This window comes from Poecilia formosa, unplaced genomic scaffold, assembly GCF_000485575.1.
Source record: "Poecilia formosa unplaced genomic scaffold, Poecilia_formosa-5.1.2 Scaffold287, whole genome shotgun sequence".
Lineage (NCBI taxonomy): Eukaryota > Metazoa > Chordata > Actinopteri > Cyprinodontiformes > Poeciliidae > Poecilia > Poecilia formosa.
The window spans coordinates 466237-483187 of record NW_006800226.1 but is presented as its reverse complement, the minus strand read 5'-3'; the positions used below and the strand labels follow the sequence as shown (position 1 = coordinate 483187).

The window sequence follows — 16951 nt, the reverse complement described above, 5'->3', positions numbered from 1 at the left end:
ATTCACTCACACATTCATACGCTAATGATGGCAAGCTACTGGATTAGGATACATCATATTAAAAGTGGAAGACATTCTGAAATGATCACCATTTTCACAGGGATTTAGACTACACTCATTTAATAATTCTTAAAACTATTCATTTTAATGAGTATGGAGAAAAACTAGGTATGGCATTTCTTATTGTTTGTGCTCTTTTTTTTATAACATGCACATTTTTATTTTTGTTATTTTTATTTCTACAAATATTTTCTTTGTGATACATTTTACCACTTATAACCCTATATTTTGGCCAGCATGTTACTTGGATTTTGAAATTCAGACTTGTTTTTGGTTTTGCTGATCACTTATTTACAGTCAACTAAATTTCATTTCATTTTATGAATGAAAATCATTTTTATTTTATTTCATTTTCTTTTAATTCTAGCAACTTAATAGGTATTTTTACACAGTCAAAATTTAGAGTGAAAAATTTGTATTGAAGTTAACCTTTTTTTGTATTGAAGTTAACCTACGGCAAGCTAATTACGGAAAAAAGACGTCACCATTAACGACAACACCTTACGTCACAGACCGGAAATAGTTGAGAAGACACCCGGACATTTCTTTTGTACACCGTCGGAATCTAGTTTTGTATAATTTTCTAGAACTCCCAATTTGCTGTTTCAGCTTTTCATACTGGTTATTAAGTGGACTATTATTAAAGCTGTAACTCAGAAATATTGCTTAAACTGACCTGGAATATTTTTAAGGAAACGCGAGGGCTGTCTGTAGTCGTCTCTGGGCTAGGCTACTATTAGCCTAGCATTTAACTCTTGCTAGCTAATAACTTCAGTTTATGTTGCTTGTCAGAGCAGCTTGGATAAAATATCAACTGTTCAGACTCCAATTATTATTAAGAGCGATTTAAATACACGTCAAGAAATATGGCGGTTGTCAACGAAAGCGCTCTGAAGAAAATGCTGAAGGTAGGCTTTGCCCTCAACGGCTATGGGTTACGTTAGCTAGATATGACCATGACCTAATGTAAATAGGCTAATATTCCGCGGAATTACGGTCCAGGAAACACCTTTTTTTTGTTACAATGTAAGGTTTTACTTTACAGGTACAATGATGTGATCCATTTTGTCGAGATATCTCACGCTAATGCGAGTTGTACTTCTAAAAATATATTTAGCCGCACGTTATACGTCAACTGCAATTTTCAGATTGTGACATGATCATATTCTTTATTTATTAATGTCCCACCTTACAGAATGAACTTTGGTACCTTTAATAATAAAAATAAAAATATGTCTCTAAGTAATGCTTGAGGAAAATCTACAATGTTGAACTAATCCAACATAGTTTGCTTGATGTTTCATAGCTTTGATATAGGTGCTAATAACTTTAAGGCAGTGTATTGTTTTGCCATCACAAAATGAACAAATAATCTCGCATTTTGATCATTGCATAAATGTTTCAGCTTCGTCATGAGTGTCATCTACTTTTATGTAGAGGTAAAAATATAATCACAATTTTAAATTGGTATGTATAAATCTTAATCTACAGTTTCGCTGTAGTTTTCACAGTGAGTTGTATCTCATATGCTATTGAACAAAATTAAAGATAACCAGATATTGTCTTTTATCAGCCATCAGCAAAGCAACACGATAATTCTTAGACTCAATTTTGTCAATGGGCAGAAATTTTAACTGAACTAAGCCGTACTCGTATTCTTCACGTTCATTTCACCGCCTTTCTTTTTGTTGTTCAGCAATATAAATACAGAGATCTGACTGTTCGGGAGATTACCAACGTCATCTCCCAATACAAGGACCTGAAGCCGGTTATGGATGCTTATGGTACATTAACTTATACCTACTTCTCTATTTTTATCAGCTTGGTCGATTTTTACCCTGCATGCTCATATGAGGATTTGCATCTTCTTGTGTTCTAGTGTTTAATGACGGTTCATCGAGAGACCTAATGAGCTTGACTGGGACTGTCCCTGTGAGTTATAGAGGTAAAATAATTTTTCCTCGCTTGATGATGATGATAAAAAAAAACTGCAAAAGAATATGCAGCATAATTGTACATTAAGTTTACACAACATTCCACCTGCAATTAATAAACAGCACAAAGTCGCTGGTTGTAGGCGAGAGGACAATATCCACGAACTAACCCCTTTAATTTAATGGTACACTTTGTTTTACTTTTCTCTAGGCAATGTCTACAACATCCCAGTGTGTTTGTGGCTGCTGGACACATATCCATATAACCCTCCTATATGTTTTGTAAAACCAACTAGTACCATGATGATTAAGACGGGCAAGCACATTGATGCCAATGGCAAAATTTACCTCCCTTATCTACATGAGTGGAAACATGTAAGTATGGTGTTAACGGTCAATATAATAAAACAATTACAATTATATTTTTTAGATATCTGTAGTTCTGGTTCTGTTTGTACCTGACCTGAAGAGGCGTGTGTGAAAGCTTTGAGAATATTTAGGGCTGAATGCTCAAACCACATAACATATTAGTAGCTAGTAGGGCTGGGTGATGTGACTTAAAAGTGAAATCTACTACATTTTTACACCAAATCTGATTTCCAGTTTTAATTGATTGAAAATATTTTCAATAATTTATGTCAATAGTCTCCTCTGGGAGTTGGCCTGAATTCAAAGTCAAAATAATGAATTGCATTTATTACAAACATTACAAGACGTAACACATGTTTGCAAAACAATATGGTAGGCCCTGGATGGACCGATATCACTGCACATGCTCTCCTGCCACACCGGAGACTGAAATTACAAGCACCACTTCAGCCAAAGTTTGAAATCAGGAATTTCAAACTTGGCAGCCAGGCCCTGCAGTGCAAAGAGCCCTGTTGTGAACCACTTAATTGTAGTATTTTAGGGTTTTCTCCACCACATCCAGATTAGAAAGAAAACTAAAACAAAATTCTAACTTGTTTTTGTCCTAGTTCATAAAACTAATCTCTGTGTGCTTTACAGCCTCAGTCAGACCTGTATGGCCTGATTCAGGTGATGATTGTCGTGTTTGGAGAGGAGCCGCCTGTGTTTTCCCGTCCCACCACACAACCCCCCTTCCCAAGCTTTCAAGCAGCTGGACCCCCGAACTGTAAGTGAACTAAAGTTTCATCGTAGTAACTATCAGTATAACTAAAAGGTTTTTTTTATATTTTTGCCACATCAATTATGTCAGTGACAATATGATTTATTTTAGACACATTTTGTTATAAGAAGGATTACTTTTTGGGACCACATAGTAAATATTCTTTATGGTAACAAAGATGAAATAATACGTGATTTTTAGAGGATATATGCTATTAAATACATCACTTATTTATTTAAGTCTGGTTTAAGAAAGTTGTAAGAATATTGTTCAAATACTATTCAAAGTCCAAAACGTACAAAGTCTTATAATTTACAGCTGGTAAAAGGTTATTTTTAGCAGTCCTTCTAATTAAGTTGGCTTTGCATCAAAATTTCTAGTCATCTTTTGTCTTTCTCTTTCCTGCCATCATATTTCATGCAATGCATTTATTACCTTGAGCACCAGGGGGTGCTCACATACCATGGTAGCTCTTCAGGACTTAAGCTAAATCTTCCCTGGAGTTACAGTTTTTTAACTATTTCATCCTCAAAAATATATTTTTTAATTACTCTGAAATACCTTTTGTCTTCCTCAGCTTCATATATGCCTGGAATGCCTGCAGTCTCACCCTATGGGCAAAACCCCAATCCAGGGTAAGATGTTTCTACATTGTCAAAGCCTGCATAATGTGTTTTCTGACAACTAAGTGTCATGGTGTTTACTTTGTGTTGTTTTTATTCATCGGATTGTCAGACAGGTGTTTTTATTATTGGTTACGTTTGTGCCTTATATCCAAAAATATCCACAACAAAGTGTAAAAACTTAAGTAAATGTAAGATGTGAAGTCAGTAGAAATTAGAATTTTCTCTTTTTCATTTATTATTTACCTCATATTATACTGTAATGACATAGTCACAGTTTTAACAATTTGGTAAAAACCTGAAAAAAGGTAGGAGTTTTTAAAAAAAAAAAAAAAAAGAAAGTTACATACTGCTGCTTTAAGGCTAATCTTTGCATTCCTATCAAGTATCTCTAAATACTGGCTTGAATTTTAACTTCTAACCAATACATACCTCTAGATAAATACTCACATGAAGACCTAATAAGACCAGGGTTCAAGTTTACACAGGGACAGTAGAGCTCATCTTGGGTAAACTTGGTCCAGAATCTCCCTAGTTACCCAGTTCTGAAGGAGCAGGACGCTGGTCCTAGTGACCCAGTGATCTGGTTTAACTAGGTCAAGGGTTCTTATGGTTACCAAGTTCTGGATCAAGAAAGTTCAGTCCAAGTGTACCAAGGGTTAATGGGTTAATTATTTTGTTAACTTAGTCTATGCTCACCCAAATTACTCATGGAGATTTTGATCCAAGTTGATCCTTTTCAGTTGACTTGGTAACCTAGATCAAAAGTTACTCTGGATCTCTGGTTCTGGAATAAGGGAGTTTGGAGCACTGTCAACTGATTAGTCATTATGTTAAACAGAAATGACCTTATTTTTTTATCTTAGAAGGACACAGTAGAGCATTATTATGGCAAAACAGTTTAAAATAAAACATGTGAGCAAAAGAATAAAATAAAATGAGCTAGAGTTTGCTTCTTGTGTTTTTATCTTTAAAGTTTTGTTTTTAAATGGAAAAATATAAAGAACTGTCATTTTAATAATGCAACTCTTTTCAGAGGTTACCCAGCTTACCAGTACCCTCCTGGGAACTCTTATCCAGCCACAGCTGGACCTGGACACTATCCAACTCAGACTCCAGTCTCCACAGTGGGTATGTATTAGATGTAGCCTTTTTATGCTTCAGGTAAATCTCTTCTTGTACGTGCATCTATGATAGCTTGAACAGAGTTTTTCCAAAATTTGTGCTAATATTGGGGGAAATATGCAGATTCACAAACCGTAATCATCTGCACTTCATCTGGTTCTTAATTTACTTTAAAACACAGCATCTCAAGTCATGGAATATCTTAAATTTATCCATAAAGTTCTTTAAATCTCCATGTTCCTCATCCAACCCTAAATGAGGACCCTTGACCTTTTTACTTACACTCTCTCACCCTCCTGGTGACTTCAGTGGTATGCCGAGTGGCTTCTGAAAGGCCACAGCTGTAACTGGAGTGGAGCGTATTAAAGGCCAAAGTGCTGGATGGTCTCTCCCTGCCCCCCAACAGACTGTCTCAACACACACAGAATATCTTAAACAAAGACGGTTCTACAGTGGTGAATTCTGCTCCTTCAGCAGCATGCAGGAAGAACTTTAGGCAACTCCTTTAGTGATGGAAAAAGCTGGTTTTGCCTGCCATAAAAGTCAACAGACATTAATGATGCTGACTTCAGACCTAAGTATCTCTTGGCTTTAGAGAAATCTGTTACATTTACAACAGATTTGTTTACTTCTAAACTAGTCTGTCCAAGTAATGTTAATATAATAATGGAAAAGATAAAACATATATAAATATTATACTCATAATGGTGTTAAATATACATTCTTTCAGTCTTATTAAAACACTACAATAACTACCAATTTCAAAGTGGAGAGGTCCAAGCTTAACATGCTGGTATGGTGCAGTTATGTTTTACCACACTGTATCACAGAGTATTTTCAATCCGTGTTTCCTAAGGGCCAACCAGGGACGGCACCATTGGCGAAGACACCATTCGCGCGTCTCTGATTTCAGCCGTAAGTGACAAACTTCGCTGGAGAATGAAAGAAGAAATGGACAGAGCTCAAGCAGAGCTGGATGCCCTGAAGCGAACAGAGGAAGATCTAAAGAAAGGGCATCAGAAGCTGGAGGAGATGATCTCCAGACTTGACCAGGAAGTGGTAAGATACTTTGTCTGTTGTACTTCTTCTCTTTTATTCCTCCTTTAAGGTTTTATTGTCCTCCAATTTTGTTGCTTCCAACAGACTGATGTTGACAGGAACATTGAGCTGCTGAAGAAGAAGGATGAGGAATTAACCGAAGCCTTGGAGAAAATGGAGAACCAATCAGAGAACAATGATATAGATGATGTCATTGTGCCCACAGCTCCTCTGTACAAGCAGATTCTGAATCTGTATGCAGAAGAAAATGCAATTGAAGATACAATCTTCTACCTGGGAGAGGCCCTGCGCAGAGGTGTCATAGATCTGGAGGTTTTCCTCAAGGTAGCTCAGTGAAGAGCATCCCTGGTATCTGCTGACCTTTGTTCTCTGCAGTGGTTTCCACATTCACTATTGTTTTCTTCTCTTGCAGCATGTACGCCTTCTGTCCAGGAAACAGTTCCAGCTTCGAGCTCTAATGCAGAAAGCTCGTAAGACTGCTGGCCTAAGTGACCTGTACTGACCCACAATGACCGCTCGGAAACATGCGTATATTCACACTCCTACTCTTCTTCCTGCTGTTTATTTCCTTTCTACAGTCTTCTTGTATACCAACCAGCTGCCTCTTTTTAACAAAAAAAATGAGAAAAAGCATTTATGAAGAATTCTGTAATGTCTGACTGTGGCCTCTTTTATATTTGGCACCATGGTAGGTCACAAACACAATCCAGATGATCAGCAATTACTTTGATTTCATAAAAAAAAAAAAAAACCTGGTATTTTTGTGAATTTCATTGTGTGGTTGATTTAGGAAGCTGCTTGACACACATGAGAGACTGGTGTAATATGAGTTGAAGCCTGTGTGTACAGTGCATGCAGCTTCCTTGACAGCAATGTCGATGCTGCAGTTGCCATTGGTTTCCACTAAGGCTGGTGATTTGCATACAGCATCCTGCACTCCATCCATTAATAAATTTGGTCAACTAGATATTTTGTCTGGTTAGCATCAGTAATATTGGGGGAAAAACCTGCTTGAACAGGTTTTAGAGTTCTGTTCCTTTTCCCACATGAATATTTGTCCTAAACCAGAAACACCCACAGAGGATCCCCTAAATGACATGGGCCTGGCCTCAGGTTTTATGCTATGGAACTTGTGGGTTATATTTTGTAATCTTGGAATTATAGAGATCATTTTTTACACAGTGAAGATCGTAACCTACATGGACTTTCTGTCACATATGGGTCAGTTACTGAGCTTCAGTTTTTGCTTCACTCTGATCCTCTACATTTTCCCCTTCTGATAGTCCAAAGGTTTTAGATTATGTCTCACAAACCCAGGCTTACACATCAGTTTGAGTGCATTGAAAAGTCATTTAAGTTAAGTAGTTGTTTCACCTTGTACAGCCTTGGCATTTGTAATATTAAGGTATTCTCTTTATGTTTGCTTTCCACTTATGCTCAGACCTGCTGAGAGCATTTGGTTTTCACTAAAATGTTGTGAATAACATTGAGGGCTAAAGGGTACAAAAAGAACTATTAAACTAATCAATATATTAAGTTATGTAAAGTTTTGTCTTTTAAATTAGCCTTTTACTAAATGCACTTTGAATTGTATCATAGAATCTTATTTTTCTTGTTTTCAATTCAACCATAGACCACCTGTTCTTTTATATCTGTAGATTTATGTAAAGCATTAAAAATTAAAGTTGATTTAATGAATTGTCTGAATTTATTATGCAGTAACGTTTATAAACTAACAAACTTTTGGAAGTCGGTTCTTATTCATAGATAAAAGAAACGTGAAAAGTACTGGAAAGCGGTAGTTATGGAAGACATAGCTCTTCCCTTAAACATCCACAAAACCGTTTTACACAAACAAGGTCCAGTGCTTTGAGTTTGCTAGTTGGGTCTGGTTTGGCACCACTGATTTTGTGACTTTAAATAATATGAACAGACAAAAAGGACCTGATCCCATTTGTCAGCATCCTTTGACATTTAAATATGCCACATAGTGATGCGTCACCAGCTGGAAATAAATAAAAGACAGACATCTGTTAATATTCTGGCAGGTTTACTTGATGTTGCAGCAAATAAAAATATCCAGCTGCCATGACAGAAACAGTTTCTCTTTAAGTGATACAGTATATCTGAACGCAGCAGCATTTAATGTATTTTCTGCATTACAGCCTTGGATAATAATATAGTCTATATTTGGAGTTAAATATAAAACCTCTGGGCATTTCTGTGGGCAAACAATCTCAGAACTGTAGATTTTTTTTTTTTACCTCATCTAAAGGTAAATATGCTGGCTGACTAGTCTCCACTGGCTCTCTGGGTAAATTAGCTCTGTTCCACCAGTAATCTCACCTACATGTCAGTGCATTTGTGGTTAGGTTTGCTTCAGTGGACTGCATATTTTTTTAAATAATAAAGGTTCTTTGGTATCACAGGATTTTGGCCCCGTGATAAACAATATGTGGCAGTGTTGTCATGACAATAAGTTGGTAATGGTCACTCCTTATAGAGAATGGAATGTCTCTGTTACGCTTACAAAACAGAGATTACCAAGTGGAAAAATTTGACTAGTTACAACCACAGAATTAACAAATACAGTGCACAGAGAACGCAGCAAAAAACACCAACCGACAGTACACAAATTACATCCAACTAAAATGCAACGGTCTGAAGTTCTTGTAGTAGAGAGTAGTAAACAGATATCCACTCTACTCAAAACAGATTGACCTTAAATACAGGGGGTAAACGTTTCTTGGCCACAGATGGACGAGGACAGGTGGGGGGGGGCAGGGGTTGGAAAAGCAAAATGACAGTGTGCGAGCATATAAGTGTTACACCCATCTTTGAATGACTTAGCTATAGACACTTTGACTTTTATTATATTCAGAAGTCTTGTTGCTCTGGGAAAGAAACGAGGGGTAAATTAGGAGGGGGATCAACCGCAGAGTTTGCTGGGATTTTTCAGGAGTGTTTAAGGTTTTAAAGGAGAGCTCTTCACAGAGTGAGCTCCTTCTGCACGCCCCACAGGGTCTCGGCGCTCTTCACCAGCTGCGTCTCCTCCTCGGGTTTCAGCGTCATGTGAATGACATCGGTCAGGCCACTGTTGCCCAGAACACACGGGATGCTCAGGAAAACCTCATCCTTCACACCATGCATTCCCTATCCAAGGGAAAGTAGAAGGAAATCGGCCGTTAGAACAACTCCATTTTACAGACAATGGAAATGCACTTCTTGGTTTTATTCGTACCTGGACAAGTGTGGACACGGGGTGAACTTTGTGCAGGTTCTTCAAAATGCTCTCCACTAAATCAGCCACAGACATGCCAATAGCCCAGGAGGTGTAGCCCTTCAGCTTGATGACCTCATAGGCCCTGCAATGTTCAGAGAAGAAGATCATTATGACAACAACTTCAAACATCCTGAACTGATCAAGATTCAGGCACTCTCATCTTCCACCTTCTTCTCATGGAAAATAAATCCCTGCATTATCACAGAAACCCAGTTTTAAAAATACAGGAATTATTAATACCACATGCTGGCTGGTCTTTCCCAATTGGTACCTCTTGTTGAGACACATTGGGAAAGTTTACCCTTCTTTGTTCAAGACTTGAGTCTTTCAATACATCTGATACCTTGACATTTATGCTAAGGTAACCTATTGTGTTCTACATGGCTACTCCAAGATAAGTCACATTCGGTGGCTGACAAAATAATGGCACAATGTCAAATAGAGCTATTGAGTAAACTTTTGCATCATGGAGCAGCCAGAAAAGTAGCACTGCAAAGTCATGAAACGCAATATAGATTGTTGGGCCTTCATAGTTTGGTTAAATTGATTTATTAGCTACTTTTAATTTAAAGGTTTAAGCTGGCACCAATCTTTACCATTACATTATGCAAAAACAATTTCAATCCAATGAATAACAGTCAGTGAGTAGGACTGCATCACACTTACCCATCAACCACCTTCTTATGCACGTCCTTCCAGTTCTCGCCGTCACCATCTGCACCCATATTTGGGTTGAGGTTTTGCAGAGAAACTCCAGCAATATTCACACCACTCCACACAGCCACTGTGGAAGCAACATTTAGATTGTTACATTCTGGCAGATATGTCCTAACACACAGTAAAGATGTATAAAGACAAAAGGGTCAATGCGCCTTAAACTGTCTCACAGTCCAACACTACAATTACAAGCTTGAACGCAACTTATTGTGGCCTTTTCAGAAAGGATAAACATTTTTTGTACAAATGAAAACATTTGTTTTCATTTGTACAAATGAAAACATTTGTTTTCATTTGTACAAATGAAAACATTTGTTTTCATTTGTACAAATGAAAACATTTGTTTTCATTTGTACACTTTACATCTTTGTTCACTTCCATCCCATTTCTGATATCCCAATTAAATCCAATGCCGTTGCCTTCACAAGACACCCAATTAGTAATCGGGTCTAATTGAAGATTGGTGTAACTACAGCTGTTCTTCAAAGAACTCGTGATTTTCATGGACTGAGTTGATGAGAAAATGGATGAAGCTAAATGCAGAAGAATTCTTGAAGAAAGGCCCAGTCAAAGTACAGACCTAAATGCAATTGACTAACAAGACTTGAAAAATTGCACAGACACTCTTCAGTCAATATGACTGATCTTGAGCTATATTCTTGAAAAAGGCCTGGCAAAATTTCAGTCTTAACCTGAAAATCTGGTAGAGATACTCCAAAATACTTGAAACTGTAATGCACAGTTCAAATTTGCATTTCTCCTAAATTGTGAAAACCATGCGTCCCTTTCCTTCCACTTTATAATTATGTGCCCCAGGTTTGTTTTCTACAACATAAGATCCGATCACACTGGTTGTTGATGACATAAAGCTGTTAAAATGTAAAATTGTTCAATAGGCGCTGTTAGTGTGTATGTCAATGTCTGACCTCAAGATGGATGTGTTAAAAAAAAAAAACAACAAAAAAAAAAACTAGAGGTGACTTAGAAGATGATTTATTTTTAGAAAGACTTGCATACCACTCGAGTCTCCATGCTCTCCGATGATCCAGCCGTGGCAGCTTGCAGGGTGAAGGTGGAACTTCTCTCCCATGAGGTGGCGGAAACGGGCGCTGTCCAGGTTGGTGCCAGAGCCAATGACGCGGTGACGTGGGAAACCACTCAGCTTCCATGCCACGTAGGTCAGGATGTCGACTGCAAAAGTACAAAATGCGTGATAAGCACATAAGCCAGTATTTTTTCCCCACCCCCCCCAGAGAGGATATACACCTAATCTCATGATCATCTGACTAACCTGGGTTTGAGACCACCAGCAGGATGCAGTTGGGGCTGTATTTCACAATGTTGGGGATGATGAATTTGAAAATGTTAACGTTGCGCTGCACCAGATTAAGGCGGCTCTCGCCCTCCTGCTGGCGGGCCCCGGCAGTCACCACCACCACCTTGGAGTTGGCGGTCACGCTGTAGTCTGACAAAATGACAGAACGGGCATGATGTGGTTTGTTAAGAGCTCTCCTGGCAGACTTAATGTTAACGTCTCACACCTTTGTCGGCCACAATCTTGTGCGTCTTGAGGAAGAGGGCGCCGTGCTGCAGGTCCATGGCTTCACCCTTCAACTTGTCCTCCATCACGTCAACCAGGGCCAGCTCATCACACAGATCCTGAGTTTACACATGCGGGTCAAACTTTTGTTCTGTCACAGCTTGCAAAGAGCTTGCTCAAATTGACCAATTCGTGACAGCCAGTATCATTGTTTGTGTGTTGTTCATAAACTTCAGATATTTTTCCACATCTAGCTACGCTACAGTCACGATCCTCACTGAAACCTAATTTTAGCTTTCCTATTGTCACTCTACCAGCTTCAAAGACCATGCAATCAATAGTTCTCCTGTCGTCCATTTCATATTTACACTACATAAGCTGTGGATGTCTGCAGCGTTACGTACAAAATACACATGTATTTAGTATTATCAAGACAAAGGGGACTAAATAAAAATGCACACCACACTTTTCAGATTTTCAAATTACATTGAAATGGAGGACTAATGACAGGCTTTTTCTGTCATCCACCATCTCCTCGCTGTGTGCTCTGTTGTAAGAGAATACTGATGAAATGAAATGCCTCTGCAGCTGCAAATGCCACAAAATGTTGTACCACACCAGTTCTAGTTTTCAGCCTGCACCAATTTATGACAGTATTTTCTTTACAGTGCAAGCTGCTATTTTCTTGGTTTGTTTCTAACTCTCTGCGTTTGCAAAACTCCTATAAAACTTGATCTGGAGCCGCTCATACACACCTTGAGCAGTATGCTGATGGCGGATGCCATGCCCACCATGCCGACTCCGACCACCGTCACCTTGTTCCGGCAGCCAATTGGCTCCTCCTTCATCACATGGCTGATGAGCTTTTCCTGAGTGGACATCTGTGGAAATAAATTACACATGGGGAAGGAAGTTGGCAGATGAAAAGCAGCCAAACCACTAGTGTTAGAGTCTGGTGGAGTTACACCACAGAATACGTGACTTATTTCACATCCCCTCCCCAGCAGGCTGAGTGAAACCAGGATTTCATTATTAGGTCATCACAACTGCCATTTCTGCAACCACAAACCCCCTCGTGTCTCATCCCCACACAATGATGCAGATGGGGCTCTTCAGAGCCTCTGTTCTCCTCAGTGATCGCCAATGCCCAGGGAACCTACTGCAGCAGGGACCATCCCCTCCCCACGTCACACACGGCCTCTTGCTTCCTGGTTGGGCAGGCATGGCTGAGCGTTGCCACTGGCAGACGTTTACGTCACCGTCGTGACAAGGCTGGTTTTCCGCTGTAGCATGAAGGCAAGCGCGTAGTGGGGGCTCCTGACAGGCTCCCCTCCTGCTGAGGGTTTTTAGTTCTAGGTGTTGTGACTCTTCACATTACTGAACGCTGCAATAAGCATCATGGATGCATTTTAATTATTATTCTATCAGTGTTTCCTCAAATGAGAGGTCTTGCCCCTCAGGAGGAGACTCTTTGGGGGTTACAGGATTACTCTGCATGTGCCATACTGGGTGGAGGTCAGAATGGCTCGAATTTACCCTGCAGGGGGCAGCATTTAAATGAGAATTAGTTAGATGGTAAGAAAATTAGGAAAAAATGCCAAAAAAGAAAATAAAAGAAAAAAAGATAGTCAATGTATGTTTTATGTACATTTCATTAAGTCCTTTTAAGTATGGGGAGCTTGATGGATATTTAGCATCACACCTGCAGACATGTCTCCCTCATCAAGCTGCTTGATGATTAGTACATGTTGAGCTCTTCAGGTTTTCGTACAAACCGAAGCAACTGTGAAGGTCCGTCTTCGTTGTAATGGAGAAAATTCACATCCAGGAGCAATTTTAGTCAAGCTTTTCTTTTTAGAAGAATCAGTCTAATATGACCAAGAATCATGCCAGGATGCTGTAGTCACCTCTATATGAACACAGAGGGCGTACCCACTGCGTAAATCACAACAGCCAGCTGCAGCCATCAAGACATGACAAAACCACTATATCGTCTTATAGTGGTTTCATTTGTAGGAGAAGCACCGGGAAATAGTGGAGCTGCGGCATCAGCAAAATGACGCCCAAACCTTCCGATCATCAGGTTGTTAAAAAAAATAAATAAATTGCAACAAATGATACCCAAATTGGCAGTGAATAATAAACAGTATGTTTCTCTGAATCGTTTGTCAATTTTAAATCGCCTTACCTTTACGGTTTAAGTTAATCAGGTGAGAACACGAGGTGGAATGTCACGGCTCCTTCTCTCTTTCCGCACAAGTGCAGCTGCTCTTACGGTAAGGCTGTGAGTATTTAAAGGCAGCCACCGTTTGGGGGCGGTGGCAGGCGCGCTGATGATGATGATTAAGAGGACGTCGGGTAGGATGATGATGCTGCGGCCGTCTGGCGTGTGGAGAGTCACGTTTGCTGCAGGATGCGCCACAGATCGGGGCAACTATGGAAAGATGGTCGTTTTGGAAAAAAAGGAAAGAAAAAAAAAACATTTGCAATTATATCATGATTTGATTCATGAAAAGACTAAAATTGAAAAGAAAAAAAGCAAATTACACCTTTCTCACGTAGCCTATGTATTTGGCGGAAACACTGAGCTGGTGAACATGACGTGAATTTCCTGCCACGAGTTTGTGACTCATTCCGCTTGGGTACGGGCACAATTTTGTAATATTTTGTGTATGTATTTTAGCTATGCAGAAAAAAAAACCTCTTATAACGTCTTTAAATTGCATGTGAATTAACATTTATTCAAAGTTGATATGAAGCCAATTTAAGCATGTTTAGATTGTTTTTCTTGTAATAACAGCATTTTTGCGCCATCTTGTGTCCATTCGAAATTAATGCAAGACCATGTTTAATTTTTTTTGTAGCCAAGAAGAGCTTTATTCAACCTCTTCAGTATACATTCAACTTTACGTCTCAAAAGAAGAAAAACCAGCGTGTGTTGAAAATACAACACATCCTATGACGTTTCAATATATCAGTCTTTTTGTGATCAGTCTTTTTTTCTGTTTGCCCTGGAAGGTGAATATAGGATTTATCTATTAGTCTTTTTGTTTGTTTTTTTTGCATTAAATACACCTAGATTAATTGGTGGAACCTGCTTCTTGTTATTAATCAATTAAATGATGGCACCAATTAATAGATTGGTCTTCACATGGAAGAAATATGTCTTCACATATGTAAAGATATATTTCTGAAAGATAATAAAAAAATGAAAAGTTAGTGGCTCATGTACTCATGATGTTAAGTTTTTTATCTGTTTCACTTTCAAACCAGTGTTTTACAGGTTTTGCCACATTTGCTTTCCCCATAACAAAAACGCTGCCTTTTAGAAGTCCTTGTTTTTAGTCATCATTACCCACTGTCCTCCAGCAGGGGGTGCTGTTATACAGGAAACTGTATGGCTCCCAGTAACCATGAAACATGAAGTCTCCAATATTGTGGAAACAGACAGTATAGGATAACGGCATCCTTTTTTCTTTTTCTTTTTTACAATTCAAGATAAAATTACAAAAGTAGATTTTGTAATTGCCAAAATCATGTAGCAAACACATGGACTATACTTTATTTTATTTTATTTTTTATGTGTTTACGGTTTCAATAAAATGGCTACTTACCCCCCTCAAGATGTATTTCACACATTAGGTAGTACTTTAGTACTCAGGAGAAATGTTCTGATTCTGCAGTCGAAAGAACATCTCCAGGGCATGCTCTTAGATTAAACCTCATCGGGTTCCTTTTCGGCAAGACCTAAAAGTCTCCTCTGCAATAAAGAAAGACTTAGGCGCTGTGGTGTGTCAGTATAAGGTGCAGCAGAAGATAGATGAAGTTTCATTAGACCTGTTTGGGATCAAACTCTGTGTCCTGCTGTTTAATGTTCTCATTTAGCCCACTGAGATTCACCCAAACAGCTTCTCGGTGTCCTTACTGTTGTCTGGCTTGCCTTTGTCTCCAGTTTGCTTCCAGTGTAGTCTCTGGAGCGTCTGCCAACACAATCACTGCGAACAGCCCAGTGGAATAAAGAAACATCAGTTTGCCATGTTAGCTCACCTTCTTACACCACAGGGGTCAGTTTCCAACATGTTGTTATTGCGCAGGGCATTGGGACCGAGGGGTTTCCTGCTTTGGGTGATACCTGTTTCAAGCCGCCATGGTAATAGAGAGCAATCTAATCACCTTGTTGCAGCCACCTCTTCCTCCCGCAGCCCGTGTTTAGAAATAGAACCGTGGCAGAGGAACAAGGCCTCATCAATCACCGAGGGATTCTCCTGGGATGAAAATCATGCTCGCAACTCTGACAGAACAACATCCAGCTCGCTGAACTGTCCTCATTTTCCTGCTCAAACAGAAACAACCTGAACATGAGCAACTTAGCTGGCGTCGTGCCAGATTTCTGTCGCGTCTTATGCTCTGATCTGTGTTTTTCTTTTAGCGCTTAACAAACATTTTCCTTCTTCTCCTATCTTAAAAAAATATATATAAAAATCACTTGAAGATCATGGTTTTTTTTCCCTTTTGTCCTCTCTTTTCTTGGAACGTCGTTCCATGGACACCTTCTGTTGAAGACTGATAACATCCCTGATGGAGTTCCTTTATTAGCCACCCACAGGCAGATTAACCAGAGCAATAATACACCAATCAACAGCAATTACACACTGATAAGCCCAGGGAGATCTCTACAGGATCCTGCATTTGTATGATGATTGGAAGCATTTTAGTACAGCAACAAAAAAAAAACAAAAAAAAAATGATGTGATGTGTGTTTGTGCATGCGTTTACATGTGTCACACAAGTACATTCAATTAGGCCTACTTACGTTTGTGCCAAAGTCTTAATCTTCTCATAATGCAGGCTATCATGCTCTGAAGTGAGATGAGTTGAGATACTCTGAAGGAAAACTTTGAGTTGAGTGTAAACATGNAAGAGGATAGTGATTTGTGATTTCACACAATTCAGCTCAACACTCAACAAAGATAAAATAAAATAAAAAAAATAAATAAATAAAAAAAATGTTGCCTGACCACAATAGACTGTTCCAAATTTCACATATTTTTAAAGTTGGGATTATAATACATGCAGTTGCGATTTTTAACAGCAAATTATAAAACATCCACCTTTGGATTCAACGATTTACCTCCTTCAATAAAACAAATGAACAGCATATCCAGAGGCTGTCTGGGCTGCGTTACATGTCATGAACGCTGGGACTTTGGTCTTGTGTTTTGCATTACTTCGTGATTTGTCAGCCTTTTCATATTCAGTTCAGGTTTAAGATTCCTTGCAGGGTTTTTGTTGTTGTTGTTGTTTGTTTGTTTTTATAATACATAAATATGTTTTCTTCTGTTTGTTCTTTGTTAGCTCTTGGTTCATATTCTATGACATTCAAGTCTCTGAGTATTGTTTGCTTGTGTCAGCGTCTGTGTTCCAGATCTATCTCAAAGCTTCCCTCAGTGTCTCAGCTGCTTGCTCTCCCATCTGTGTGGC

The 16951-nt window shown here is 38.9% G+C and overlaps 2 protein-coding genes across 2 annotated transcripts; one reads left to right on the top strand and one right to left on the bottom strand.

The window, feature by feature from the left end:
* The first annotated feature begins 556 nt into the window (after positions 1 to 556).
* tsg101a (tumor susceptibility 101a) lies at positions 557 to 8551 on the top strand. Its single transcript, XM_007571767.2, has 10 exons — positions 557 to 968; positions 1757 to 1844; positions 1940 to 2005; positions 2206 to 2369; positions 3003 to 3129; positions 3701 to 3758; positions 4783 to 4877; positions 5728 to 5930; positions 6015 to 6254; positions 6343 to 8551. The coding sequence occupies exons 1-10, from the start codon at positions 927 to 929 to the stop codon at positions 6430 to 6432; spliced, it is 1173 nt and encodes a 390-aa protein (XP_007571829.1). The 5' UTR covers positions 557 to 926; the 3' UTR covers positions 6433 to 8551.
* ldha (lactate dehydrogenase A4) lies at positions 7968 to 13779 on the bottom strand. Its single transcript, XM_007571766.2, has 8 exons — positions 13659 to 13779; positions 12226 to 12351; positions 11472 to 11589; positions 11222 to 11395; positions 10948 to 11121; positions 9880 to 9997; positions 9172 to 9295; positions 7968 to 9083 (listed from the first exon to the last, which is right to left on the bottom strand). The coding sequence occupies exons 2-8, from the start codon at positions 12349 to 12351 to the stop codon at positions 8919 to 8921; spliced, it is 999 nt and encodes a 332-aa protein (XP_007571828.1). The 5' UTR covers positions 13659 to 13779; the 3' UTR covers positions 7968 to 8918.
* Between the last annotated feature and the right edge of the window lie 3172 nt (positions 13780 to 16951).

Bases quoted from the DNA above. Each gene is read 5' to 3' on its own strand.
- tsg101a (XM_007571767.2), top strand. From the start codon at position 927: ATGGCGGTTGTCAACGAAAGCGCTCTGAAGAAAATGCTGAAG. The intron at 2,006-2,205 runs GTAAAATAATTT...ACTTTTCTCTAG, and splicing joins TGTCCCTGTGAGTTATAGAG to GCAATGTCTACAACATCCCA. The intron at 4,878-5,727 runs GTATGTATTAGA...GTGTTTCCTAAG, and splicing joins GACTCCAGTCTCCACAGTGG to GGCCAACCAGGGACGGCACC.
- ldha (XM_007571766.2), bottom strand. From the start codon at position 12,351: ATGTCCACTCAGGAAAAGCTCATCAGCCATGTGATGAAGGAGGAGCCA. The intron at 11,590-12,225 runs GTGTGTATGAGC...GTGTAAACTCAG, and splicing joins CCATCAGCATACTGCTCAAG to GATCTGTGTGATGAGCTGGC. The intron at 11,122-11,221 runs GTTAGTCAGATG...GTACTTTTGCAG, and splicing joins GCTGGTGGTCTCAAACCCAG to TCGACATCCTGACCTACGTG.